Source organism: Echinops telfairi, unplaced genomic scaffold, assembly GCF_000313985.2.
Source record: "Echinops telfairi isolate 266 unplaced genomic scaffold, ASM31398v2 ScPeMD7_53;HRSCAF=182, whole genome shotgun sequence".
NCBI classification, from domain to species: domain Eukaryota; kingdom Metazoa; phylum Chordata; class Mammalia; order Afrosoricida; family Tenrecidae; genus Echinops; species Echinops telfairi.
The window spans coordinates 8,810,288-8,837,579 of record NW_022103951.1 but is presented as its reverse complement, the minus strand read 5'-3'; the positions used below and the strand labels follow the sequence as shown (position 1 = coordinate 8,837,579).

Below are 27,292 nucleotides of genomic sequence, written 5' to 3'. Positions count from 1 at the left end.
CTGTACCAGTGTACATCCTCTGGTCTAGCCAGATTTGCAAGGTAGAAGTGGGATCATGATAGTGGGTAGGGAGGAAGTATTTAGGAACTAGAGGAAAGTTGTATGTCTCATCATGCAACCTTAATTCTTAACATATGGATATCAGTACATAGATCTATTCCCCTCTCGTTTTTTATAAATATATTTACATATGTACATGCCTGTATTTAGACCTCTATAAATATCCTTTGCCTCCTGGTTCTTTCCTCTATTTCCTTTTACTTTCCTCTTGACCCACCATCATGTTCAGCCTTCATTTGGATTTAGTAATTCCTCGCTGTTACATTGCCTTTGATTAAGGCCCACTAGGCATCCTACTCTCATCTTTCCTTGTCTCTGGGTTGGTTTGCCGCCCACCTCCTTCCTCCCACCTCCCCTTCTCCCATATCCCCCCCGAACCATTGGTCCCGTTCTTTTCCTCTCCGAATTGTTTATCCCGCCTATCTTATCTAGATAGACATACAGATACATTAATAAGTGCAAAAAAACCCAGGCAAATCCAAAAAACAACAAAGGAAGTCAAGACCAAAACAACAACAAAACAATCGAATGAAAGCCACCGACAAAAATGGAAAGGCCTATAAATAGTTCAAGGTCTGTTTGTTGGCCTTTATGAGTGTTTTCCAGTCGAGTCTGATGGGGTGCCACACTGTCTCCAACATCTATTTTTGGTATTCCCCATGAATTCCATCGTTTTTCTCTCCTGGCTGCTCTGTTGCATGCCCTTAGTGTTTCGCCCCAGTGTAATGGGGTCAGATTGGGTACAATTCCTGCACTGTGTCTCCAGTGTTGTCCCCAGTAGCGCTATGGGTCAGTGAGGGACATCATGTCTTGTGGTGGAGGCCCTACGGTCTTCTCTGAACATTTTCTGCTCTGAGCAGTAATATCATCTTTGGCAGGAAAGTTACTTATGGAAACTATGCAGGAAACCACTGTTGGGATGGTTCTGTGAATACTTTACTTAAGCCCATCTTCGTTAAATGAGGGAAGAGATTGTTTTCTTTAATTTCTTGAGAATTTTACAACAGGCTCTGTTGTGGTTTTGATTATTATAAAAATATGTATTTTCCAATTCAACATTTTTCACACAAGCAATTTATAGGTATTCAATACCTTAACCATGTTGTACAAACATCACCCCCAATTGATGCCAAATTTCCCATCACCATAAAAGAAACTGCAGCTTCCCAAACAACAGCTCCCTCTTGTGCTAGTCCCTGATAACCTGGACTTTCTTTCCTGGGAACATCCACCTCGAAAACTACTGTTACCCAGGAAGACAGATTAGTACTTTAAAACAGTCTTTCTGAAGCAGGCTTACATGAAAAAAAATTAAGTCCTACAGATAATTCTTTCTTCTTTGAGCAACTATTTTCTTTGGTATCCCAATGACTGTCCCCGTAAGTACAGTGAACCCTCGCCACTTCGCGCTTCGACTTCCGCGGCTTCACTCTATCGCGGTTTTTGCGTCACAGCGCATGCTCTGTCATTACTGCCACTGATTGGCTCATACTGTACACGCTTGATGCCATAAATAATATAACAAATAATAAATGATCATTGTAACGTCCAAAATGTTTTACTGTATTTTCCCTTTTTCGTTTAATAAATTGGGTAATACGAGTGTAATGGTGACTAAAGGGTGTTTTTTCATGTCCTCTATGCTCTAACTACGAAAATATTTGATTTACAAATAAGGAATCCTACTTCGCGGAATTTCATTTATCACGGTAGGGTCTAGAACTGATTAACCGCGATAAACGAGGGTTCACTGTAGTCCCATCCTGGGTGCATGAAAGAGCAGCTCGTTCATTTTACAGGAGGGCTGTTAATTCACTTTATATAATGGACGGCTGCAGGCACAGGGTTTAAATCTCTTGTGGAACCCAGCTTGGGCTGGGGCTAACCTAGAAAGGTGGCATCCACCGGGAAGCCTCAAATAAGTAAGGCTGGCTTTCAACTCGGGCTCTTAATATTTTTCCACCTTGGTCCTGTTGTAATCCATTAGACCTTTTTGCTCTGTCTCAGAGTTTTTTATTTAACCAGCCTGTAAACCAGCTCTCTTGATAAATGTCCACCCGGGATATGCTTTCATTTTTAAGATCCAACAGATACCAATTGAACTCATTTTTACTAAAGTATTTAATTTATGGATTCTGGGATAACAACATGGTAAGATTAAGCCTTTAATAAGGTACATTTCTGCATCTGTGATGAGCCAACTTTTAAGGCAGCGGTTCTCAACCTTTCACAGGGGTCATCTGATTCATAACAGTAGCAAAATTACATTTATGAAATAGCAATGAAAATAATTTTATGGTGGGGGGTGGTCACCACAACATGAACTGTATTAAAGGGTCATGGCATTAAGAAGGTTGAGAACCACTGCTTTAAGGTGTGAAAGTCACTTAACTCTCTTAACTGTTCCATACTGATGTGAGTCCAGGTTTATGACCGGGTTTGCATGTTTGGCTTAGAGCGGTTTGGAAGAGGATCCTGTTACACCTCTAGTTCCCTCCCATTTGTAATATTAATATGAGACTCAGCAGGGTGACCCAAAAGATCTCTGGAGCATAGCCAAAAACAAACAAAAAACCCTCATCACTTCGGTGTTTAATACATCAGCTGTCAGATCTGCTGATCATTTTCAGGTGGCAGAGCAGTTAAGCATTAGGCTAAAAACAGCAAAGGTTTTAGTTCAAAAGCACCAGCTGCTCTGCAGGAGAAATTTGAACAAGGATTTCTACTCCCGTAAAGAGTTACAGTCTCGGAAACACAAGGAGCGTTCTACCCTGTCCCGAAGGGTCGCTATGAGTCAGTATCGACTTGATGGCAGTGAGTTTGGTTGGGGGGAGAGGGGGAGGGGGGAGGTAACCAGCAACAAGCTTACCGATAGAAAAAAGTTACTGTATAATTAGGCAGCAACATCTGTTTCACAACTAAAAGGAGGAAAGAAACCACTAGTCACAAAGACGTGGAGCTCAATGTTAACTGGATGCTAAAAAATCACCTGAGCACCCAGGCCAATGAAATCAGTTTACGGAGACGGGACCAAGGTGCCATCTGTCATTGCTAAAGCCACTAGTATGTTCTTAGTCCTCATCTTATTTGATCTACCAACAGCACTGGACAGTTGCACGTGCTTTTTTCCTGCAATCTCCTCCGACCTTAATCTGCTTTCCCACTTACTATGCGGCTAGGGGGAAAAAAATCACCTGAGCTCCCAGACTAAGACAGGCTACAAAGACAGGTCTGATGATCAACTTCTGAAAAGCAGCCAACAAACACCCTCCTCTGAATTACGGCAGGGCAGTCCCCAACACAAGAACAATGTGTTACTTTGACTTTTCAAACACTGGAGAAGACTGTTCCTCTTCAACTACTCTAACTCCCTTTTTAATATCGCCCAGGGTCATCAGTTTGAAAGCCAACTACATGCTGATGGCCCTCAAATGTCTTAGCTTCCAGCAAGGGCTCTCTTCCAAACTCATACAGCCGAATGCAGTCTCCGTCTCACCTGGATGTCAAACACCTCAAACAACCAAGTAAAACCAAACCAAACCAGTCACAAGCCTCCCTTCACACGTGATCTCCACCCCACCCCCACCCTTTATTTAATGGCTGGTCTGAGTTTGTCTTAGTCTTCCCTAATTTTACTTCTAGGTTCTAATATCCACTGCAATGGTGACACAGACAATATGATTGAAGGATACAGTTGTTCATGGGGACTGTGTTACAAAGTCCTTTTGCAGCTGCTAATGAATGCCCAAAGGGCATACCACCCCCCTGTAAGCCTCAGGCCAAAGGCATTCAGTTAAAGCTCCATGGGTCAGCAAACCTACCTCCCCGAATTAAGTGCCCAGAGACACCCCACTACTGTAAGCCTCAGCTCAAAGGCCCATAGCTCCACTTCCGTGAGTCAGCAAGCCCAAATTCCCCACTTAAACGCCTAGAAGCACCGCACTCCAGAAGCCAGCCTCCTGCCCCAAAGCGCTCAGAGATTTACTTGTTCTGTGGCCTGGGCAGTCCACCACTGTTTCATGCTCTGGCTCCTGGTTCTGCTGCTGCTCCTCTGAGGTCACTGCTGTCTTTTGGATCCACAAGTTCACTGTGCAGGGATCTTGGGTCCTGAGGACACGCACTCCACTCCCGGCTCTTGTTGGTCATGAGATCCTGACTCCTCCTTCTCAGAGGGCTCATTTTACACGCAGAGCAGGATGGGCAGCCAGTGGGTCCTACTCACAGGTGAATGCTATCAGTCTCTTTCGCTCGCCAGCTTCACAATTGGTTACAGATGAATTCTATTAGGTATCTTTCCCCCACCTTCTTACCAGACCAATGCAGGAAAAGGTCATTGGGGGAAAGTTAGAGACTGGCTTGAAGAGCCACGTTACATCATTCACTGCCCTCCATGGTCCATCCATCGCCACCCCTGTTATTCAGGCCAAACATTTCAGAGCTGTGCTTGATTTGGACATCTTTAATTCAATCAGCAAATTCTGCTGGACTTATTTCAAAACAGATCCCAAATTGGCCCAACTCCTTATAACTTCCATGATTACCACACTGCTTCCAGCCACCTCCACTATCTGCTTCCCCTCTACCGTCTACCTCTCTTCTCAATAGAATAGGCAGAGTGAGTTAGAGCATGTATACCACCCCTCTAACTCATCACACCTGAGGAACTGCCAGGGGCTTCGCATCTCATCTCAGAGCAAACGCCGATGCTCCTTACAATGGTCTCCAAGGCTCTCCAAGACCTGCTTCGCAGGTACTTCTCCAACCTCCTCTCTCTCTTACCCACCCCCACACCTCCTCTGCTCCACCAACTGCCTTTCCTCCTATCCACCCCCAACTCCGCTTTAGTGGCATGGTCCTCCCAGACAATAGCACCCCGAAACCTTTGCCCTTGCCAATCCCCCTGCTTGGGATGCTCGTGCCGCCCCCCCCCCCATCTGCCCCTGGTGTGTTCCCTCACCTCTGTCTGATCTTTCTTCCATGTCACTCGACCCAGTCTTACCTGAGCCCCCAACTTGGTATGGCTACTTCCTCCTCCTCCTGGGTCCACCTTCTAAGTCTACCCTGGTTTGTTACAGGCTCCTTATCCATTTTGATGACTCTCTCCATATTACAATGGAAGCTCCAACAGGGAGGGTATTTTGTCTTGTTTTCTTTGCTGCTTTACCCACAACTTACAACTGGGTCTGTGAATAAAGGTCTGTGAAATGCATGGCAAACGGAAGCCGAACCACATGCCCTGCATGGAAAGCTGTCCCACGGCTGGGGGCTCAGTGGAGAAAATAGAGGAATACCACCTGCCTAGCTTAGACACGCATATCTCTAAGGTGGCACTTGAAAAAGCTCATGGAAAAAGTCTACAATCATTTCATTCCATTCTCCCACAAACTACACACACACCTGTAACCAGAAAGGTTTCAATGATTTATTCTACCCGTCATGAAAATAATCTCAGCAGAGCATGCACCAAATCAATGCTTTGTACATGGATACAGTTGGTCTCATAGTTTTAAAAGCCTACCGTATAGATCTCAATAATATGTAAATACACACACACACACACACACACACAATCACCTGGTTGAATATGTAACAAACAGCTAAGCCGTTAACTTCTAGAACATGAATGGGATTGGGGATCAGAATGAAGTGGGTTTTTTTGCAATACAAATCGACAAATACACCCATGTATTAATCACGTAATAAAATGAAGACATACAACCAGAACCCTGCACTGGGAATTGTCTTGAGGTATTTCCTGGGTTTTTTCCCACCCTGAAGCAGCTGTTCAATTTTGAGCAAATCATTTATTTTTCCTCTGCCTCCGTTTTTTTCATTAAATAAATCATTTTATTGGGGGCTCTTACAGCTCTTATAACAACCCATACATCAATTGCATCAAACACATTTGTACATATATTGCCATCATTTTCAAAACATTTTCTTTCTGCTTGAACCCTTAGATATCAGCTCCTCTTCCCCCTCTCTCCCACCCTTGTGACCCCTTGATAAATTATAAATTATTATTTTCATATCTTACACTGTCTACTGTCTCCATTCACCCATGTTTCTGTTGTTCATCGCCCTGGGGTGGGGAGTAGTTCTTCATTGATCATTGCGATCGGTTCCCCCTTTCTCCCCCTCTTGTGCCTCATACTTTTTTATCTGAAAACCTTGTAGACTTTTCTCCCTCAGGATTGCAGTGAGCTACAGGTCTGCCAGAGAGCACTCTTTGGCCATCCCCCATCCTGTCTGCCCGGCCATCTTTCCTACTGGGTGTCACCTGTAAGAGGACGATTACTGGGGCGGAGAGGGAGGGAGATGGACAGATATGGGCCCATCGCCTAAGCCAGTGCTGAGCATTAACAAGCCAAAGGTCTCATTAGACTATGCTTTCTGCAACAATCTTTGTCTTGGGTCACCTGTCAAAAACCCTTTTTAGACTGTGGATGAGTAAAATGTGGCAAATGAATCCATTCAACCATTGAAAAAACTAAACAAACTTGTTGCCAGGGTGCGGAGTCTGCCTGGTAAACCCTACAGCACAGATTAGAACAGCCCTGTGCAATTTCCAAATCCAGGGTCTTTACAGGGAGCAGGTCACTGGGGCTGTCTCCCCATCGAGCAGCTGGTAGTTTTGAACTGCAAACCTTTCTGTTAGCAGCCGAGCTCTCAACTGCGGAGCTCCCAGAATTCATTCCTTCTTTCTCAACCAGAGAGAGAAAGGAAGGCTTCACACACACACACACACACACACACACACACACGGCTGAACCTTAAGGAGATTATGGGGAGGGAAGTAAAAACATAAAAGGACAAATATGGCTGGACCTGACTTACATGAGACATCTAGAAGAGGCAAATTCAGAAAGTAGATTCGAATTTAGCAGGGGCTAGGGGGATGGGGCAACCGGGAGTTATTGCTTCATTGGTTCTGTGTGGGGTGATGAAAACAACTGCGGAAACAGCGGTGGTGGTTACACAACACTCTGAATGCAATGGACTTAATGCCACCAAAATGGACATGCAACATGATGTCAGGGGCCCCTTTTATAGTGTGTATTTACCACCATCAAATTCAAAGAGAACAATCTTTTTTTTTTTTTTGAGAACTATCTTATTTTTTAAAACCTGCGTCCAATGAAGATGGACAAGAAAGACCTTCACTCTCACGGTAACAAAACCCCTACAATCTAATAAAAACCAGAATGAGAAAGAAGGAAGCCTGGATACGCTGGATTTCAGGGAAAATGGGCTTTCCCAGGGTGAGCAGAGAGCTACGACTACCGGGTCACCCTAGCACCTTCCAGGGGCTCTTGGTCACGTCACCTCTTTCTTCTCTGTCTTCGGCCAAGTGCAGGTAAACGCAGCTTCCCATTGAGGCTGATTTGGGGCTGCCTCCTGGTTGGCTGCGGGCTCTTCTATCACCTATGTAACCAATTCTCTCTACCCCAATTCCTCTACCTCAACCCCTCTCACGCCCCACGGGACAGACAGTAGCCCCTACATTTTCCACCTCTGAAGTACAGTGGGATGAGCTACCCCACTTTTAGTGTAAGTGGCAACCTGGTGGGGCCCTAGAAAAAGACGGGAAGCTGGACAACTGGACCTCTGTCCACCAACCCCAGCTGCAGAGACCACCCCTCTCAGGATGGGAGCAAAGTCTCAATGGCCTCCAACATTCCTTCCTATTTCATCCAAAATGCATTCCTGAAAACACGGGGCTTCAACACCAGATTTAAAACAGAAAAGAAGTTGGCCCTGCCAGGGTTAAAGGCTCCAGCGTGGTGCCCTCCACTGGCCAGATGCCTCCTATTTACACAAGGAGACGTTTAGAGGGAGATTACCATCCTTTCATCCTAGTCTTAGTCCTGAAGCTAAGCTGAAACCTGTTTAGCATCATAGCAAGGCACATTCCTTGGGACTCCAACTCAGGTCTCCCCACTGCTGAAGGAAAGAGGTTTATCACTGAACCACCACTAGGCTCCATTATTTAACTCTTCGAACCACCTTATTAAATCCATGGCCCTCATTTTGGGGACAGAAGTCCACACCATGGTATGGGTCCCTGGGTTGTAAATAGTCAAGTGGCCTTCATGTATTTCTCCAAATATTCCAAAGTTACCAGCGCTCTAGACAACTACTTCTTGGTCACTTAAGAGCTATGGACAATGTTTTGGCTAAATTACAAGTTTGGAGTGGGGGGCTCTGCTTGAAATTGCCATGATTCTTATACACTCAGCCAGTAAATTGCTTGGCACTTGCTATTGGATCGGTGGTCTTCTTACAGCACACTGCGGTGACTGCTCTCCATTCAAAAGCCTGTTGCTGTGGTGACCCCTTGTGTTAGAGTAGGGTTTTCTTGGCTATAGTCTTTACAGCTGCAGATTCCTATGCCTTTATTAGAAAGAGCCACTAGGGAGGTTTCAATTGCCAACCTTTAGGTTAGCAGTTAGAGAAGCTCTGGTGGTTTAGTGGGTTTCATGCTGGGCTGCTAACCACAAGGTTGGTGGTTCAAAATTCACTTAACACTCCAGAGGAGAAAGATGATGCTTTCTGCTCCCCCCCCCCCAAAAAAAAAAAAACCCAATATTTACAGCCTCAGAAACCCACAAGGAGAGTTCTACCCTACCTTATAAGGTCGCTATGAGCTGGAACCGACTCAGTGGCAGGGAATTTTTGAGAGGTTTGCAGCTGAGTGCAAACTACTTGCACAATCCAGGGGCCCCTATGAGAATAAACAAGTGGGAGTAGAAGGATGGTCCCAATATTCAGGCAATGCCAGTGGCTACTGCAGAGGGTAGCAAATCATCCCGTTGGGGAGTCTCCCTCCAACAGAGCAGTGACCTGGCTTACAAGGTCAAGGGCTGAGGATGAGCCAACTGCTGTAGGTTCTGATTCAAGGTGCCTCTTTCCAGCCCCCTGGATGTGTGTTGGATTCAGCAACACTCATCTCATATGCCTAGCACTGACTCCAGAACCACAGGGGTGTATTGCTCTCCATAGATCTTCTCCCTCACTCCAGGAAGCTGTGCAATGGCATCATCACACAGGCCAACCCACAGGCCAGACCCTCACTTTCACCAAGGCTGGATGGTCTGGGCCTCAGAGATGCAGAGACTAGACTATGAGTATGCTCCTTTTACTTGGTGAAAGGCTAGTTTGATTTGGCTTTATACCTCCAACTTTGATCCCAATAGCCTCTGGACCACCTTTATGTCTACTGCCCGAGTCCCTGGTCAGAAGCTTCCAAATGCATGAACATGCCTAGTTAAGACCTGGGTGTCACAGCCAATGGGAAGTTCGGATTGCTCATAGAGGACATTCCATGTCAGGGGGAGACAAACAGCTTGAGCTGCCCCGTGGAAACTTTAAGCAGCTTTGAAGGGTGCCTGCATGCACAGAAGTGCTCCGGAGGCCTTCTCTTTCATACCGACCACTTGTCACCCAAGTGTCAGACAACAATCAATCACCATCAACCTGTAGAAACTAATATTATGGCCAAGATTTCCTACACGTTCGAAAAGTTCAAGGTCAACTGGACTGTAGGACAATTCATTATTTGTCCGCCACCAGTGATCCCTTTATGCTAGAGTAAATGAAGAATTGTTAGGCAAAAGTCATTGAGAACCTTCATTAAACAAAAATTCCAAAATGGGAAGCGGTTTCTTGATAGATCTTCCCCATCTAGGTCTGTATGCTTTCTGAGACAGCGTTTCCATCTCTCCAACCCTTCCCCCCAAGAATTCTGTGTTATTCATTTCTCGTTATTGCTGTTAGGTGACATTGAAGTCTGCTCCTACCCATAGCGACCCTACGGCACAACAGAATGAAACACTGTCTGGTCCTGCACCATCCTCACCACTGTTCCTACGCTGGGGCCCACTACTGTACCACTGTGTCAACTCATCTCCTTGAGTGTCTTCCTTGATTTATACCACATAAAAATGCCAGTTTAAGTTCCCCTTCAGGGACTCGAATCATGTTGAAATGGTCTCAGAGTTTGGGGAGCAAAAATATGTTTAAAGAGGCAAGATCAGGACTGTAGGGCAGACGAGGCAAGGCTTCCCCGTGTACTTCTCACAGAACCACCCTTGCTACCATGGAAGAAGGACCAAGTGCATCGTGGTGATTTAAAACATTTGTTAAAAAGCAAATTCTTCACACAATTTTCCTCATCAATATGGTTTCCCATTCTCTTAAAACTTCTGCCTAGTAAGCTCCTGCGATTGACCGTCTATCAAGATTAGCCCTTGGGAATCCCAAAACACAGTCACCAACCATACATAACCTTCTGAGTGGATCTGTCTGCGTGGCATTGAACTGGCCCATCAGATCCCCTCAGGAGGCATTGGGCCTTTTTGGGAAGGCACTCTTAGGAGCCTAAGACAGTTCATTTCAGAGAGACCCTCTCTGCAGCCATACACGGATCGCAGAGACATGTTTAAACCCATTTGGTCTGGAATAAAACCATGCATGTGTGAACCGGAACCCTGGTAGCCACCCTGTTGACTTACCCCTGAAGGCACAAAGGAACTCATTCCATCAACATCCTCAAACCACAAACTCAAAAAACAAAGCAAAACAAAACTCCCTGCCATCAAGTTGATTCCAACTGATAGCAACCCTACAGGGCAAAGTAGAACTGCCCCCTTTGGATTTTCCAGGTCGTAAATCTTTCTGGGAGCAGAAAGGCTCATCCTTCTCCCACAGAGGGGCTGGGGCAGGGGGGGTGGGTGGGACTGATGAACTTGTGTTTAGTAGCCCAACACATTAACCCACGGGGGCTCCTGCCTCAAAATTGTACACGGGCAAATCTTACTGTGACGATGTTGGCAGTTGGCCAAGTGAAATCCAAAAGTAACACAGGCATCGGGTCTCTTGTATCCATGAAAGAAAGCAGAGCCTTCTATAGAAAACCACTAGGTGGTTATACATGAGGTTCTCCACCTGAAGAACCCTGCTCTGTACACACAAGCCTTTCAAGACATGGTCTCCAGAGGCAAGTGTTGCCTCCTCATCTGCCTCCACTTCACCCGAGTCTTGCGTTCTAGGGGCCCTGGGTGCACCTTGCACATGAAGGCACCTCTGGCCCTGGCCCCTCCCCAATCCCACACTCTTTTCTCACCCCTGGGAACATTCTTTCCAAGTCTTCAAAACCTAGCTTCAAAGGCCTCAGAGAGCATATCTAAAACCACTGAGCAGTGCGAGTCCTTCCCACTGTGACACGCACCCCCCCCACACGTGTTATGTGCCCAGAATCAGGTGTTGAACCTTGCAACTAGAACGTATGTTCCACAGTCCCTGAGGACAAAGCCTATGTCATATTCATCTTCATAACCTTGGCATTTGGCTTCCTGACCTGGCATGCACTTGATTAACACATCGAGCAAAAAAGCAGAAAGCAGGGTTCTAATCCTACACCGGAGTTGTCATTCGTACCTATTCAGGGCAAATGCATAGTGGAACTTGATATTGTGCTGATCGGCCAGGTCACACGTCGGCAGCATCTCTAGGGCCTCCACCAGCTTCACCATCGCGTCGTAGTCCTGTTGCCAAGAGGTTATCAAGGTCAGCGAGATAGCAAACACAGCTCTTTACAGGTTTGGCTGCAGAGCTATAAACATGAGGTGGTCATCCCATTGAAAGAGAGGGCTTCCTTTACAGGGGCCCCTTCGTGAACTTGCCTGTCACCTTTAACAGTTCAAATAGTCAGAGTGAGGTGGCCTAAAGAGAAGAGGAATTCCTGCTAGCCAAGGCCACCCTGAGACCAAAGGTAACAAGACAGCAAGAGGCAGCAGACAGGAAAAGGCTACCTTGTTTCCAATGCAGGGACGTGAATGATACCAGCAAAGCGGTGAGTGAGATTGGGCGGGACATAAATGCTTCCCCCAACATGGGCTTATTTACAGCCCACATAAAGAAGACATCCAACCCCTTCCTATTTTGCCCAAACCTCTCAAATACCTCCCCATCAGGATTTTTCAACCTGGATCATTCTTAGGTGTGGAAAGCTGAACTGTGGGATGTAGTAACCTCATCCTTGGCCTCAACCCACTGGAAGCCAATAATAGCCTTACACACACACACACACACCCCAGACACACACTCCAGTTGTGCCAGCCAAAACTGTCATCAGATTTTGCCAATAATCCTTCGAGAGGCTCAATAATCTCTGGCTGAGAACCTCTGCTCTCCACCCTGTGTGTAAGCCAGGAGAGGAGGAAGCCAGCAGCTCAAGCTAAGCCCTCTCCATTCTCTTGTCCGACAGAAGAAGAACAAATGGCTGCCGCCATCCCCCGTCACATCTGATATTCAAATCAGGTCCGCGCATTTGCTTTCCACTAGGGTCTTGAGTGCCTTCGTGCTGGACTCTGGCCTTGAGTTACCACATCACCCCCAAATCTGAAGGCAGGCAGCTTGTGGAGGTCTCTCTCACTTAAAGGCACATGGCCACCAACTTCCAGCAGGGCCTTGTGGCACTCTACAGGTAGGGACAGGACCTGTGAGCCTCCAAAGAGAGGGTCAGTAAGGCACCCTTGAAAGTGGCTCTGTGGCAGTAAACTCGGAGGGGGCAGGGGGAGGAGACTGTCGTGCTTTGGTCCTGCTCCCATATCCATTTCCCTGGGTCCTGTAGGAGGGGGGCTTCAAAACCCTGAAAGTCGATGGCCTACCCATCCATTTGCTGGCAGGTGGTGTTAAGAGGAAGGTGCCGAAGGGCTAAAGGAAGCGGTACAGCACAGGCGTTAAGGGGGTAGCTCACAGAGCCAGTCCGCCTCGGCTTGAATCTGAACTTCACTAATTGCTTGGTGACCTTGGGCAACTTGCCTAACTTCTCTGAGCCTCAAACTTCTCATTAGGAAAATGTGGTAAGCAAGAACATACACCCCCATAGGTTTAAGAGGATTAGCTGGCTGAGTACTGTCTATACTCGTGTATAAGCCACGTTTTTCAGCACATCTTTTTGGTGCAGGTTTTATGGTAAACTTAGGTGCCTCAGCTGATATTCGGGTTGGCTTATACTCGAGTATATATGGTATTTGCTTAACCGATACTTAACAAACCGTGAATGTACACCACTCAAGTCTGGTTTCTTAACAAGGAGGGGCCTGTGGTGAGGCCTCCAACAGGTACCCCATACCCAGGCTGGCTCAGTTGGATTCTGCTCCATCTATCAAACATCCCTCTCTCCCATTGCATCCAGCCAGTAGGCGTTCCTTGGGCGAGGGAGTACCTGGGATTAGATGAGCCTTAAGTAGGTGGTGCCTACCTGAATGTCGCGGTAGGACAGCAGTAAATTAATGACGATGTCTGACGTCAGCACCTCAGTGTTGTCCATGCGGAGCTTGATCCGAGCTAGCTCTTTTGCCAGTTCTGCACCTTGGTATTTCTCCCTGGCTTTCCGAATGTCACTCAATAAAGTTTCTTTGTAGTAAGTGCTGGAGGGGGAGACAAAGAAACCTCCCATCACATCTCTGTGCCCGTAAACCACCCCGTTTCCTTTAGTGGAGCAAACAGACAGGGGTCTCATTCTGGGCTACCCTGCACTAGTCAATGGAAGCCACATGCTACTTGCTAATCATATTTGGCAGAAACCCAGGCTGTTGGTTCGAACACACCCAGGGATGCCTGCCTAAAAATAACAGTGACAAAAACCCTATGGGACAATTCTACTGTGGCCTGGGGTTTTGTTACGGGCCAGGGGACACTCAACAGTCCCCATAGCAGCAGCGGCCAGTGAAGGGGGCCTCTGGGTGGCGCAAATGGTTAAGGGAGTAGCTACTAGTCCATCAACACCCCCAGTTCCCAGGAGAGAGAAAGAACAACAAACTCGATTGCTTAGAACCTTGACAACGTGGTTACAGTTGATCTGATCTGCACGCAGAAAACACATAGATAGCACTTGCAATCCCACCCACTTTCTCTGTCATCTCCCAGTGCTATGAGGCCAAGAAGGTACCTTTTCTGGACTTCCTCCTCTCGCATCCGAATGTCACCCAAGCCAACAGGGCCCCAACATCCCTGAATAGGACAAGGATGCTCTCTACCGGGTTGCAGTTTTCCCCAGTTGGATGGAAGCTAGAGACTCTTCTCGTGGCCTTGAGGGTGAAGGCGCAACACAGAGGCCAGGCATCGCCCTGATGGCCATGCCTCTGAGCCCCACTCACTCCTTGTCATCTTGAGCCTCCAGAATGGCTTAGTAACTCGAACTGTAAAAGCTTCCTCCTGCCGTGGCTATACTCCTCCAGAAGTGAAGGTTAACGGCCAACCTTTAGGGACCTTAGATAACAACGGGGATGTTTACAAACATTTAAACACCTTAACCCCCACCCGGGGTCATTGAATTGTACACGTGCAAACTGTTGGCGCATGCTTTGTTGTATGTATTTGCACAACTAAGGGAAGAAAAACAAAAAAAAAAACTATACCACACCAAAAGCAACACATTGGCATATTTAACCCTATCTTTAACCCTCTCCCCTGCAAGCAGCGGCAAGCAAGAGATCAAAAGACGTTAGGTGTTGCGTAAGGTGGATCTGCTGCGCCAGACCGACCTTTTTAGAACCTTGAAAAGCAAGGATGTTACTTTGAGGACTTAACGTGTGCCTGCCCCGAGCCAGGGTATTTCCGGTCACTTCATAGGCACGTACAAGTTAGCCGCTGAGTAAGGCAGGCAGACAGAAGAATTAATGCATTTGAATTGTGAAGAAGAGGGACAGGACCACGGCCTGCTAAAAGGACAAACTGATCTGTCTTGGAAGAGGTACGGCCAGAGTGCTCCTTAGAGGCAAAGACGACAAGATGTCGTCTTACAGGCTTTGGACCTATTGGTAGGAGAGACCAGCCCCGGGAGGAGGAGATTGCTGGTGGGGATGTAAAATGGGCAGTCCCTGGGGAAAACTGCCTGCTGGTTCTTCAAAGAGCTGAACAAAGAACCACAAACCTCATTGCGTCTTTCGGCCATCGAGTGGATGCCGACTCATAGGGACCCTACAGGACAGGGTAGAACTGCCTGTGAGTTTCTGTGACTCTGAACTCTTTCCCGGAGTGGAAAGCTCCGTCCTGCTACTATGGAGCAGCTGGGGGTTCCCAATTGCTGACCTGGCAGGGACCAGCCCCGCGAGTCATCACGACGCCCGCAGCAGTCTAGCCACAGCCACGGCAGGAACATCAACCAAAACCTGCTCGTGGCAGCGCGTTTCACGGTCAGACGGTGTGACCTGGGAGGTTGGTGGCTGGTGGGAATTACCATGAGGTCACGTGGATGTCCTTGAGGAGGCTAATGAACCTGTCCGCCAGGGGCACACACAATGGGCCCAGCACCGTGTCCCAGTTGGGCTGCATGTACTCCGAAGCCCGCCTCTGGGCATTGCTCTCACAGCAAAAATAATCGGCACCCGGTGTCACGATGTACGGGATGAAATAATAGTTTCCACTGGATGCCTGGAGGGGGAAGCAGACAAATATCTTAGGAGGTCACGGGTAGAGCAGCACCACTGGGCCTTGGGGCAGGAGAGACCCTCAAGCTAGAGTAGATGATCCATGTCGTACACAGTGATGAAGCTATTAGGCACAAAACTGGAAACCATCCTGTTTCACAAGCTCCAGCACCTGCAAGGTTGGCAGTTCGAACCCACCTAGAGGTGTCTTCGAAGACAGGCTTGGCCATCTGCTGCTGAAAGGTCCCTGCCAAGAAAACGCCTCTGAAGCAGTTCGAGGCCACTCAATGGTTTGGGTTTCCAATGTTGCTCGGGTCTGGATTTGACTCAACTTTGGGGGGCATTTGTAAGGGTGTACGTTTTAGAAATCACATTGGCTTAGGAAACGGTCCCTAAACCAGAGCCCTGGAACGGATAAGCCAGAGCGATAGAACCTTTCATCAGAGATGACAAAAGCATGTTATCTCCGAATCTAACCCCAGATGAACTAGTATCCACATCACAGAGGAACTCTTGCGCAGGAAGCAGCCATTAATAAAGAGTCGCAGATGTTGAATAGCTGCTGAAATTCTGAGCAAGGTGGTTGGGGTAAATCAAAGAATTGAAACAACAACCAGACCCATTGCCCTCCATGTGGATGCTGGCTCAGAGAACTGCCCCCCAGGGTTTCCAGGGCCGTGACCCTGACAGAAGCAGGCTGCCATATCTTTCTTCCACAGAGCAGCTGCCGGGGTGGGGGTGGGGGGTTGTCAAACTGAGTGCTTAACGACTGCACCACCAAGGCTCCTTACTACTCTGGTAGGATGCACTCTTTTAAAAATCACTTTATTGGGGGCTCTTACAACAATCCATACATCAATTATATCAATCACATTTGGGCCATCATTTTCTTTCTACTTGGTATCAGCTCCAGCCCCCCACCTTCGTGAATCCTTCCTTGATTTCCATATCGTCCACTGTCTCCTTTCACCCACATTTCTGTAGTTCATAGCCCCCCCTCTCCTACCTTCATGGTATCACTATTCTCATACTGTTTCTGAGGAGCATTAATGAACTAGAGGAAGGTTGTGTGTTTCGTCAGTGCTATACTGCACCCTGGCTGACTCGTCCCTTCCTTGTGACCCTTCTGTGAGGGGATGTCCAATTGTCTACAGATGGGCTTTGATTCTCCACTCTGACCCCCAACGTTCACATCGACATGATCATTTTGGCTCTTCTGATGCCTAATCCCATCAACACCTTGTGATCACACAAGCTGTTATGCATCCATGTGTGATATGTTGCTTCCCTGCTAGATAGCTACTTGTTTCACTTCAAGCCTTCTAAGACCTCAGATGCAGTATAGTCTAATAGCCAGGCACCATCAGCTGTTTTCACATTTGATGCACTCTTTTCTAGGGAGTCATTGTAGTCAGACAATGCATCCTGATGCTTTCTAAATCACTATCTTTAAGTAGCATCCAAGGAATGCTCAATCCCTAACATATGTGGACCATTTAAATGCATGTTTCATCACAGCCAATCTTGGGATGAGCACCAGGGTTTCCCAAAGTGAGTGATGCTATTCCCCCCTTGGGGGGGGGTACGCTGGGATAATCCAGGGTGTGCTACAAAAGCAGGCACTTCCTCCTGAATTATGAGTTATTAATTGGGAGGGCTGAATTTTTTTTTCCTCTCTGAAAAGGTGGCAGTAGACTTCGTAAATTTGGGAACCTATGCTCTACCCCATCTTGGAGAGAAACTTTTTAAGAATAGATGCTCCATGTTGTCACTGGTCCCCCAGTCCTCTGGCTCAAGGGGCAGAGCAGCAGCAGCAGCAGCTTTGGCTCTGAGGGTTGGTTCCAGCAGTGGAGAGAAAACGGAGGGAGAAAGAGGGGCTGCGGGAACTAAAATCAGACTGGGAGATGGCAGGACCTCGGTTGAGAAAATATTTTCATAACTGCTCCCAAATTTGACACCCCCCCAAAAGGCATTCATAAAGCAGAGGCTGTGACTCCCCCAAACTTTGATCTTTGTGGCTGAGAATGGATGCTGCAGAGCATTCCAGCTTACCAGCTTCCACCGGGCCCATCCAGCGACATTGTTTACATTGTGTGCATTCTTTGAGTTGGGCAACCGTCATGCCTGCCTTTTCTGAGTCGTACACTGTCCCCTATGGTCCCTACATGATCTTGCAAGTTGCTATTGTCAATGTGATCTTACAGAACTAGCTCTTAAAAAGAGTAGAATGCAGTCAGGTAAAATTCTTCAGTGAAATTCAACTCATCATAGTTTTAAGACAACTCCAGGGGATATTTTTGGTTTCTGGGGATATTTGGCTTAAAAATGATCTCGGGACAATAGTTTCAGGGATTCATCTGATCTTCAAAGGTCCAGAAATCTGGAATCATTAGAATTTTAAAGTCTGTTCTCTGTGCTCCTGTACTGTGATCAGAATTTTCCCATAGACTCTTTAACCGAAATGCTCTGTAATGATAACCTTCCACCATCCAAGCTCTTCTGATCTCATGGCCAAGGAGCCCTGGTGGCGATTTTCAATACATTCCATGTCCTCCTCCTCGTCCTGAGGCGACCCCTCCATTGTTCCAAGTGGAGAGGCCTGCTGCCGGATTTGGGGTGGCCACTTGCAAGCTTTTAAGACCCCAGGCCCTACACAATGAGCTAGGAGCTAGAGCAGAAGCACTAGGCCAATGAAAATGGGATGTCTTAGAAAAAAAAAAAAGAAAAACATGACCCCAAACCTCCAAACCAAGAAACCAAACTCCACAAGGTGTTTGGTTGTACACAAGCAGCCTTAGCAACTTATTGTCACTGTCAACATAAAACATCTTTTACAAGTGTTACCGCTTAGTGACAGCAATTACAATCATCAGTGTGCAATCCTACCTGTCATTTGATTTTTCTATCACCAGGAATTGAACCTCAGCAGTCAGTGAGCAATAGTGATATTCTCATCCTCAGTAACCAGGAATCAACTTAGGTCTTTATAATTTGCCTATGCCTTTTTATATAAATGAGGCCAGACATTTGTCCTTTTAGGATTCAATTAGTTCATGCAGCCTAGCGTCTTCCAGCTCCATCTATATTGTCATGTCCAAGTTATTCCGTTTGTTCTTATAAAGAGAGGCCCCAACATCTTCAAGGGATGGGGGCACAATAAGAAGTTGGGGGGCAGGAGACCAGAAATGAAAACCATTGATTAGCTTAATGTAGGCCCAAAGGTGAACAAGGATCAGATTTTTTCTGTTACCTTTCGAAATGGAAACAGCTCAAGGACCCAGCTAATTAAAACAAATTTAACAAAGGGAGCTTAGTCTCTGACATAAAGGGGCATTAAAACTAATTATGCTAGCGACATTAATATGCAAAACCTTTTTCAACATTCTCCAAATAGTTCCTAAATGACAATTTGTGAGTAAGGCCAGAGCCAAACGCATGGACTCTGTTGACACAGCGAGGGTGTTTTCCAGAAGGAAGACTACAAACAGCACCACAGAAAGTCCTATATCATTATGACGTTAAGTCACACCCATTTGTTCCAAGCTCCCAGTAGAAAAGCTTGGCATCCCCAGTGTCATTCTTTTAATTAGCTCCCCTCGCACTGGACCTCAGCCGCCCTGATGCTTGAAGAGTTAAGTGCTAGGTTCAGCTCTAGTTGTCACGGGGGTCGCTGGATCAGCTCATTGGCGCTCACGATGACACTCAACCTGGCCAGTGAGTTCCCTGGCCAGTGAGTCTGGCCTGCTCGCTCACTCTCCTACGGTCTACCCTTCAGACTTCTCTACTAAGTCAGCAACAGAAAAGAGCAGCTCTGTGCTTAAAAAAGTACGCATTTCTTTGTACTGTGGCCTTTTCCCAAGGACAGCTTCTGGGAAGTGAAGGGATTACAGCCAGATCAAGGTTCGTGGGATGTCTGGTCAAAGTGGTGTCAACAAGGATGAAGCCGCTAGCAGAAAGTGAGGAAATGCTTACTGTCTCAGCCTCTGCCCCAAACTAGCTAGTGTCTTCTTACTCCTATTGGCCAAGTTAGATGAAAAATACTTTGTCAATATGGAAACTGGAAGCTCTTATATTCTCAACTTGCACAGACCAAGTTGGCGAATGCAAAGGGGCCGAGGACTAAATCCTAGCTGTGTCCTAGACTATTCTAGAAAACGTACGTATCTGTCAAAACATCACAGTTCTCTCATTTTTAAAATGGGGCGGTCCCTCTACTTCAGACGGTGATAGAGGATGTGGCCATTTACATAGTGTTACACACAGTAGGCCTCCAAAAAACATTAACCACCTGCAGGAGCTCTAAGGAGCCCAGGTGATACAGGGATCACCCGTAAACTGAAAGGTTAGCAGTTTGAACCTACCGGCCTAAAGATTAACCCACCGCATTGATCCTGACTCGTGACAATCTTACATGAGGTTTCTGAGGCTTTATCCATCTTCCCTCTTGATGGGTTTGAACCTTAGGGTCATGGGTTCAACACCCAACCCACAGTGCCACCAGGGAAACCCTATGGGGCAGTTTTATTGTCCTGTAGGGCGAGTCTCTCCTAGTCCGAGTTCACCTGAAGGCGCTTGGTTGGGGCAATGACACGAGACCAAACCGGGCATTCTAGTAATTCTTGGAGGCAGGTGGGAGGAGGGTGTCTGTAAATTTGAATGAAGGGGAAAAAAACACGTCTTGATTATCATTTGCCTTACACTGAAATGTGCTATTTCCCTCTATCAGGGAATAAGGTTTCACATAGGTGGCCCAAGGATTCAGGGGGGAGGCAGGGGCAGGCAAGGAGCCCCCTTGCTTTATTTATGGCTAAGCAGCAGAAGGTGGCAGAGTGGTCACTAGCTGCACAAAGTCTGTAAATCCCCGTTTTCTTAAAAAAATAATAATATGTATGCATTGTGATAAGAGTTGTATGAGCCCCTAATAAAATGATTTTTTTTAATTATCAAAGGTTCAAGAGAGTGGGAGGGTGAGGTTGGGACAGGGAAAAAAGACCTGATACCAAGGGTTGAATTAAAAAGAAAATGTTTAGAAATGATCATTTCAACATATGTACAAATGTTCATGATACAGTTGATACATTGTTATAAGAGCTGTAAGAGCTCCCAATAAAATGATTTATTTTTAAAAAATAAATAATAAATCCTCTCTTCAGAGCAAGTAAGATGTGTAGAAATTTATTCTAGCCAACTTCTTAATGAGAATGTGTTTGACCTGGAAGCATTTTGGGGTGGTGGTGGTGGAGTAATGATATGATACAAGCAAGCATTGAATCCGTCAACCAACTGCATCCAAAGGGGTGTGTGCATGTAAGGTGGATGAAAACTCACTGCCATTGAGTCAATTCTGAATCAAATCGTAGCAACCCTATAGGACAGGGTACAACTGACCCTTGCAAGTTTCTGACACTGGAAGTCCCTGTGGGAGTAAGAAAGCCTCATCCAATTGCTGGTCTTGTGGGTAGCAGCCCAACGCAGGACCACACCACCACCAGGGCTGCTCGGAAGGCCAATGGGAGGTGGTTTAATAGTAGCGCAAGCCACATTGCTCAGTGCTAGTGAAGTAGCAGGTCTGGACTGTGGGCGGAGACAGGCCACTTGGGAGCTCTGATAGTGGGATACAGGCGTCCCGGTGGCGGCAATCAGTTTGCTATAACCAAGGCTGGTGGTTCGGAACCACCCAGCAGCTCTGAGAAACACTTAGCAGCAAGACGCATGGTTTAGTTCCAGCTACAAGAAAACCTGTGAAGAGCCAGCACTTGATGGGGCTGCTTCGCCTCTCCGGGTCTCACAAGTGTTCCGCCTTTGACAGGGTGCTTGCTTTCAGTGGAAAACGCTGGACATTTTCCTTCTCTGACAGGTTCCCATCTTACACAGCTTCTGACTTTCACAGAGCTTGCTGTATCGTGCTGAGTGACCACTAAGTCTCCCAGTAATTCTCCTGGAGGACAGGGAGGGCCCATGTCGCCACATAGCTTCTCTGGTGAGGCTGTGTCACTTCGAGGAAATGAGTCACCAAGTCAATGGACAAACCTACTTCTGTGCCAATGGGCATTGAAAGAGAGCTACCCCTCAGTCTTGGGATCTGTGTGCTGCAAAAACCACCAAGCCCGCTGCTGCTGAGTTTGTTGTGTCTCCAAGTGAAGTCCTAGGGTCTCAAAGACTGTCCACTTTGTCCCTCGGAACAACTGGTGGTTTCATGTGGTTCGTGGTCCAATGCCTACCCACCGCACTACCGTATTTCTCCAAAGAAATGGTTCTGTATTGTCTCTATATTATATAATCGCCTTATTTAAAATATCCCCAACTTTAAAGACTTAGAATAACTACAAGTTGTTGCATTGGTGATCTTGGTCCATTGGTGAAGAAGTTACCATCTCATATGCAACTTGTTACATTTTTTCCTTCGGTGATCCTTGAGTGACAAGCCAATGGGGAAAGGAAAGCTATGGCCTTTTTGATAAATTGAATTGGAGTCATTATTAATTTTTTTAAATTCTAAACCTTTCATACCAACATTCTGAGGGATTTGGCTAACTGCTGTTCTGTGCCCTATACAATTCTCACCACGGAGGACTGCATGGCAGTGATCTTGGGCAAATGTGATCTTGAAATAAAATACCATGTTTCTAACATTAGATGTTTGGTCTTAATATATGGGACTTTGAAAGGTAACATTTTCATTTGCATCTGCAGGCTTTCTGGTAACCCCTTATTTTAAGGAACAAATTCAATGTTACTTAAAAGTATATTAAAAGGACCAAAAAATTTAACAGGTTTATCAGTTGTTAATATAGCTCCTGGGGGTTAGGCCTCAGAGTAAGAAGGGGACATTTGTCTGAAGTGCATGGAAGCGTGTGGCTCTCAAAAGCTTGCAGGTGGTACCGCCTCTAGACCTAGCTTGGATGGCTAGGGCTGAGATGACCAGAATGCAACCAAACAGAGAGAAAGATGTTTGACGCTGTGAATTGGTGTAAGTTGCTGAAATCTGATGGCTCACTCTGGTTAGGACTTTTCTCATGGATGTAGCTGGCCACAGTTCCCACCAGATGTGAAGATTCTTCAGATCAAGAAACACATTTGTCTCCTCAGATACTGGATTGATGGGGACAGGCAATGTAAAAACTGCCTATCTAAAATGAAGGGAGATAAAAGCATGAAGTGGCTGTCTTATAAGCTTTTATGGATGTATTCACATTCAAAGAATTAAAAGGGGGTAAGTTAATCCTTCATGTATGAAAAGGACAATAGCTAGAAGAACCAGGGGGTGGCCTGTAATGCAGCCAATTATTAATCTGACTCGACTCTTCTAGCCATAACCTTTGTTGTTCGCATGCTGTTTCTGCAGACAGGAAAAGAATGGTCTCTCTCTTGCTCCTTGTCTTAAATGTAATTCTTGTTTAAGGAATAATGTTTCATCCTTAGAAGATTCAGACAAACAGGAATATTACTATGTAATTGCAGGAACCTTTAAGACTTCAGTACATGAACGGGACAAAATGAAGTGAAATTGTGGTCGCGTCTTTTCAGATAGTGGCAGGGAATTTGGGATTAAGCTCTGACATTAATGGGGATAACAAGTTCAAGTTTCTCATCATTAGGGGAACTTTGTTGGGGACACGTGGCAGGTACAGGCTCTGGCCAAAAAAAAAAGAGTCTTAGGAGTCACAGAACTACCATACCACTTCAGAAGGTGAAATCTGAACATTCCAGACCCAAAGCCTTGCCATATGGCCACAGCCACTAGGCCTGCCCCAGACGGGTCTGAGATGTTCCTCCTGAGAAGGGCATAAGCAACAAGCAAAGTTACCAACTATTATTTGCTGTCTGCATTCTTCTCACACACCAAAAAATTCTTATTTCACAATTCAAGCTTAAAACAAACGAAATAAATACTTACTGTGTTTTTCAGGGAGACCATATCCTGAAAAGACAAACCAAATAGAAGGTTTAGGAGGTTTCTAACTAGGCTATTTCCATAAGTATTAGCCAGTACTTTCTCTGCCCCGCCCCGCCCCCCATCCCCCCATCATTCAGCTCTTATCTCAGAGCAAGAATCGATCCTCTGGAAGGCCTTGAAAAGGTTCCAGCTAGGACAAACCCTGGAGCATGATCAAATTCAGTCTAGGGAAAAGCGATCATATAATTGTTTAGCTTTGGAATGACTGAGGTGGGGAGGGAGTATTTATGCTTATAAGGCATTTCTCATAGATAATGGAATGGCTGTGTTCTCCAAACAGATATGTTGAAGTTTTAATCCCTGGGACCTCTGGAACATGACCTTGTTCAGAAATAGTCTTTGAAGATGGTATTAGTTAGTGTGAGGTCACACTAGAGTTGGGTGGTATCTAAGAGAAGGGGGGGACAGAGGGCGGGTAGCCATGGCATCTGAAAAGCCAAGGAACTCCTGGGCCCAACGGAAGCCAAGAGAGACTGGGAAGGAGTTTCCTTAGAGATGCTGAGAGGAGTGGGCCTTGCGCGGCCTTCAAAACAGAGAATAATGTCTTGCAAGCTACCAGGGTGTGGAATGTATTACAGCAGCCCTGGGAACAATGCACCACACAGCAGTGGCAATGATTTTTGCCTTAAAGAGATGTTGAGATTCAAGTTTAGGGCCTGTAATTATACCTTGTCTTCCCAGTGGCGGACACATGATCACCAGCCCCCATGGACCTGGGAAGCAGAGGTAGCCGGGCATCTGGTTAACCAGCACCAGTGAGTGATTCTTGGTTAACCAGTGAGAAGGCAACCTTTCTACAGCAAATGCTCCAGTCCATGACACCCTATCAGAATTCTAGCCAGTTGCCCTAGCGTGATGGCTATCCAGAGCCTTTGGCTCTGTCATTTGTACACTCAAAACCAACCCTGTCTCCAAGAGTTATTTCACCAAGCTGCCCTGGACAGGGCAATTCGTAGGTACTAAGAATTCTGTTCTCTGATGACAAATGCCAGCAATGACAAAGTCTTCTGGCGATGTCATGGAGGAGCGTTTCCAATTGGGGCCCTCTTTTCCCATCCCCCTACTGCTAAGAACCTGTCTAGCTAGGTCACCAGGCTTTCCAGAAGGCACAACTGAGTTTTTAAAAAATGTATTGAATTGGAAAAGAATAGTCTACCTTCACATTTCTCATCAAAATGTGTCTGTTTTCTAGGGCTGCCAGAACAAAATGCCACCAAGTGGGTAGCTTCAAATCACAGTTGAGCAATTTCTCATAGTGCTGAGATTAGACGGTCAAGTCCGGGCTTACGGCCATGTTGATCCCCTTCCATGAGCATCTTGCCTGGATTCTGACCTCAGCTGCACATAGAGACATCTGTGATTATGTGGCATCTGTCTCTGCCTTCCTTTGATAAGGCACCACACTCGGAGGGGATTAGGTTTAGGATCCACCCTACTTCGGTTTGACCTCATTAATATAAATTAAAAGTCATATTCAAACAGCATCACCTACAAAAGGTACAAAGGTTAGAGTTTCAGCTTTTAGTTTTTTTTGGAGGGGCGGGGGGGAAATTCTATCCTTAATTAAATTACATATGTGTATATTTTAAATGCCAAATATTTATAACTATCTCTGGGATAATCAAGCTGGGGGGGGCCCACAAAACTTAGATAGTTAAGCAATTTAGATGGATTTTATAGCCTTTGGGAACACTGTTCTACACGTCAAAATACAACAGTGTTCCTTCTTTCACTGTTTTCAGTGGGCTGACCTGTGCTCCCCAAAGTTTGTGTCTATCTGGAACCTGAGGAGGTGACCTTATTTGGAAATAGAGTCCTCCAGGATACAGTTTGAGGTCAATTTGGCTAGGGTGGGCAATAAATCCAATGGCTGGCATGTGAGAGAAAAGGGAGAAGTGGACACAGAAGGTGAAGTAAAAGTGGAGGCAGATTGGGGTGATGCATCTAAAGTCCAAAGAATGCCAAGGGTTGCCAGTAACTACCACAGCCTGGAAGAGAGCCATAGACCGACTCTTCCTCAGAAGTCCCCAAGCAGGAATGAGCCAGGCCAACACCTTGCTTGTGAACGTTTAGCCTCTGGAACTAAGAGAGAAGAACCTTGTTGTTCTAGCCCCCACTCCCCACCCAGTCTGTGTTCAGTTCCCCCAGCAGCCCTAGGAAACAAGTACACGAGGCATATGAATTCCTTCTTAAAATGCAGGATTGAGCTACAATTAGATTCCCACTGCTACATAAAGAATAGGTCATGTGTAGAGTACATAGAGGTTTTGCACTGGAAACAGATGCCATTTCCACCCGGAAATAATCCCACACCATTACAGAACCCAGAACAGCTGGTTAATCGACAATCTCAAGCAAAACAAACAAAAATGCCTAGTGCTGGCAGCACATATTGTGCCATTCAAATACTAGTATTTTTAACACTGAGGAAGCTGGACATTTAGAAGTAGTGTCCGTGAAGGCTGCTTGGAACCACTGGTTTGCAGACCTGGTTGCACAGTGTGAGGTTAAAACAATAACAAACACACACACCAAAAACCTAATACACTCAGGTTCCATCTGCAGAGACTGACGTATTTAGTCTGGGGTGGTAGCCGGAGTTATTGGGCTATTTACACGCTCCTTCGGGTGATTCTCAAGTGTAGTCAAAGTTGACAGCCATTCGAGAAACACAGCCAATGTTTTCTTCCTCACATGATCCGACATAGACCAGGATCTTCGGGCCAAGGCTAGGGTCTTCAACGGCATTCACTGTGGAAGGACTCACCTGAGACATTACGGGTCACACATGTGAGCCAGGTGTACAATACATACCGTGGAGTCCAAAAAATAAAAAAAGTTGTAGCCAACTTGCACAAATGCTTTTTAAAAATTCCCAATAATCACTGAGCCTTGCAAAGATGCTCAGCTTTTCCATCTTACTCGGCTTTAGATGGAGGATAAATTAGATTACGTATTAAGTCTATCACTAAACTTCTCAATCCATTTCGACAATAGTGAAATGTTTTCTCGTGTTACTGACCAAGTGGAAAAAGAATTTCTCTATTTGGTGTATGTCTGGATCAAATTGACCAGCACGGGATTCAAAGAGTTGCTTGCTACTCGCATGGAAATGGAAAGGGTTTCTGTGTTTGGGGGTTTTTGGGGGGTGTTTTTTTTTTTTTTTTGCCTTCCCTTCCTTAAAAGTCTACCAACATCCAAGTTGGCTATAAGTTCCTGCTTGTAGCACACTGGTGCCCACAGTGCCCAGGAAGTGGTCTGTTAAGCTAGAACCTGTGCTGGAAAGGAAGGAAGGAATTGTGCAAACAAATCTTAATTTTTTTCTCCATTCTTCGGTTGCAGTTACATTTCAACGGAAGACCTAAGCCTGCCTCCACACAATGCAGTGCTCAGGAGAGAGTGAATACCCTTTACTTTCAGTGAGAGAGCGGTGTCCGTGTCGGTGTCGTGGTAGAGGATCACGTTGTTGGCCATGTCGAAGCTCTCGCGGACACCCAGGTGGTAGAAGAGGGAAGGCTGTCGAGAGACATCGCTCATGTCCACCACGGCGACATCTGCGGTGAATGGGGAGAGAGCAGCGTCAGGGGGGGAGGGGGGGTGGAATAAAGAGTGCATCTACTGAAATCGACTTCCTGTCATTTAATTCCTTCTCATCACACCAATGAGGAGTCCATCTGACTCACAGTTCTACCATCAGCCTGTCAGGCAAAGCAGAAATGAGCGATAACTGGATTCAAATTAGCCCATGAACTGCAGACGAAAGCAATTGGGAATAAACCACTAAAAGAACCTCCCTCTTCCTTGAAAGGGCTGGGAATGCAGCCTTCCTTACAACCTG

At 46.2% G+C, this 27,292-nt stretch overlaps 1 protein-coding gene across 1 annotated transcript in view; it reads right to left on the bottom strand.

Moving 5' to 3' along the window:
• Nucleotides 1-26,991, bottom strand: part of MAP3K15 (mitogen-activated protein kinase kinase kinase 15) — a 76,481-nt gene extending 49,490 nt beyond the window's left edge. Inside the window, exons 1-5 of the mRNA XM_004709998.3 lie at nucleotides 26,869-26,991; nucleotides 23,395-23,418; nucleotides 15,308-15,501; nucleotides 13,328-13,496; nucleotides 11,500-11,606 (exon numbers count right to left, since the gene is read on the bottom strand). Of these exons, the coding sequence (XP_004710055.1) occupies nucleotides 11,500-11,606; nucleotides 13,328-13,496; nucleotides 15,308-15,501; nucleotides 23,395-23,418; nucleotides 26,869-26,991 (617 nt within the window). The remainder of the gene's footprint in view (nucleotides 1-11,499; nucleotides 11,607-13,327; nucleotides 13,497-15,307; nucleotides 15,502-23,394; nucleotides 23,419-26,868) is intronic.
• Nucleotides 26,992-27,292: the final 301 nt, after the last annotated feature.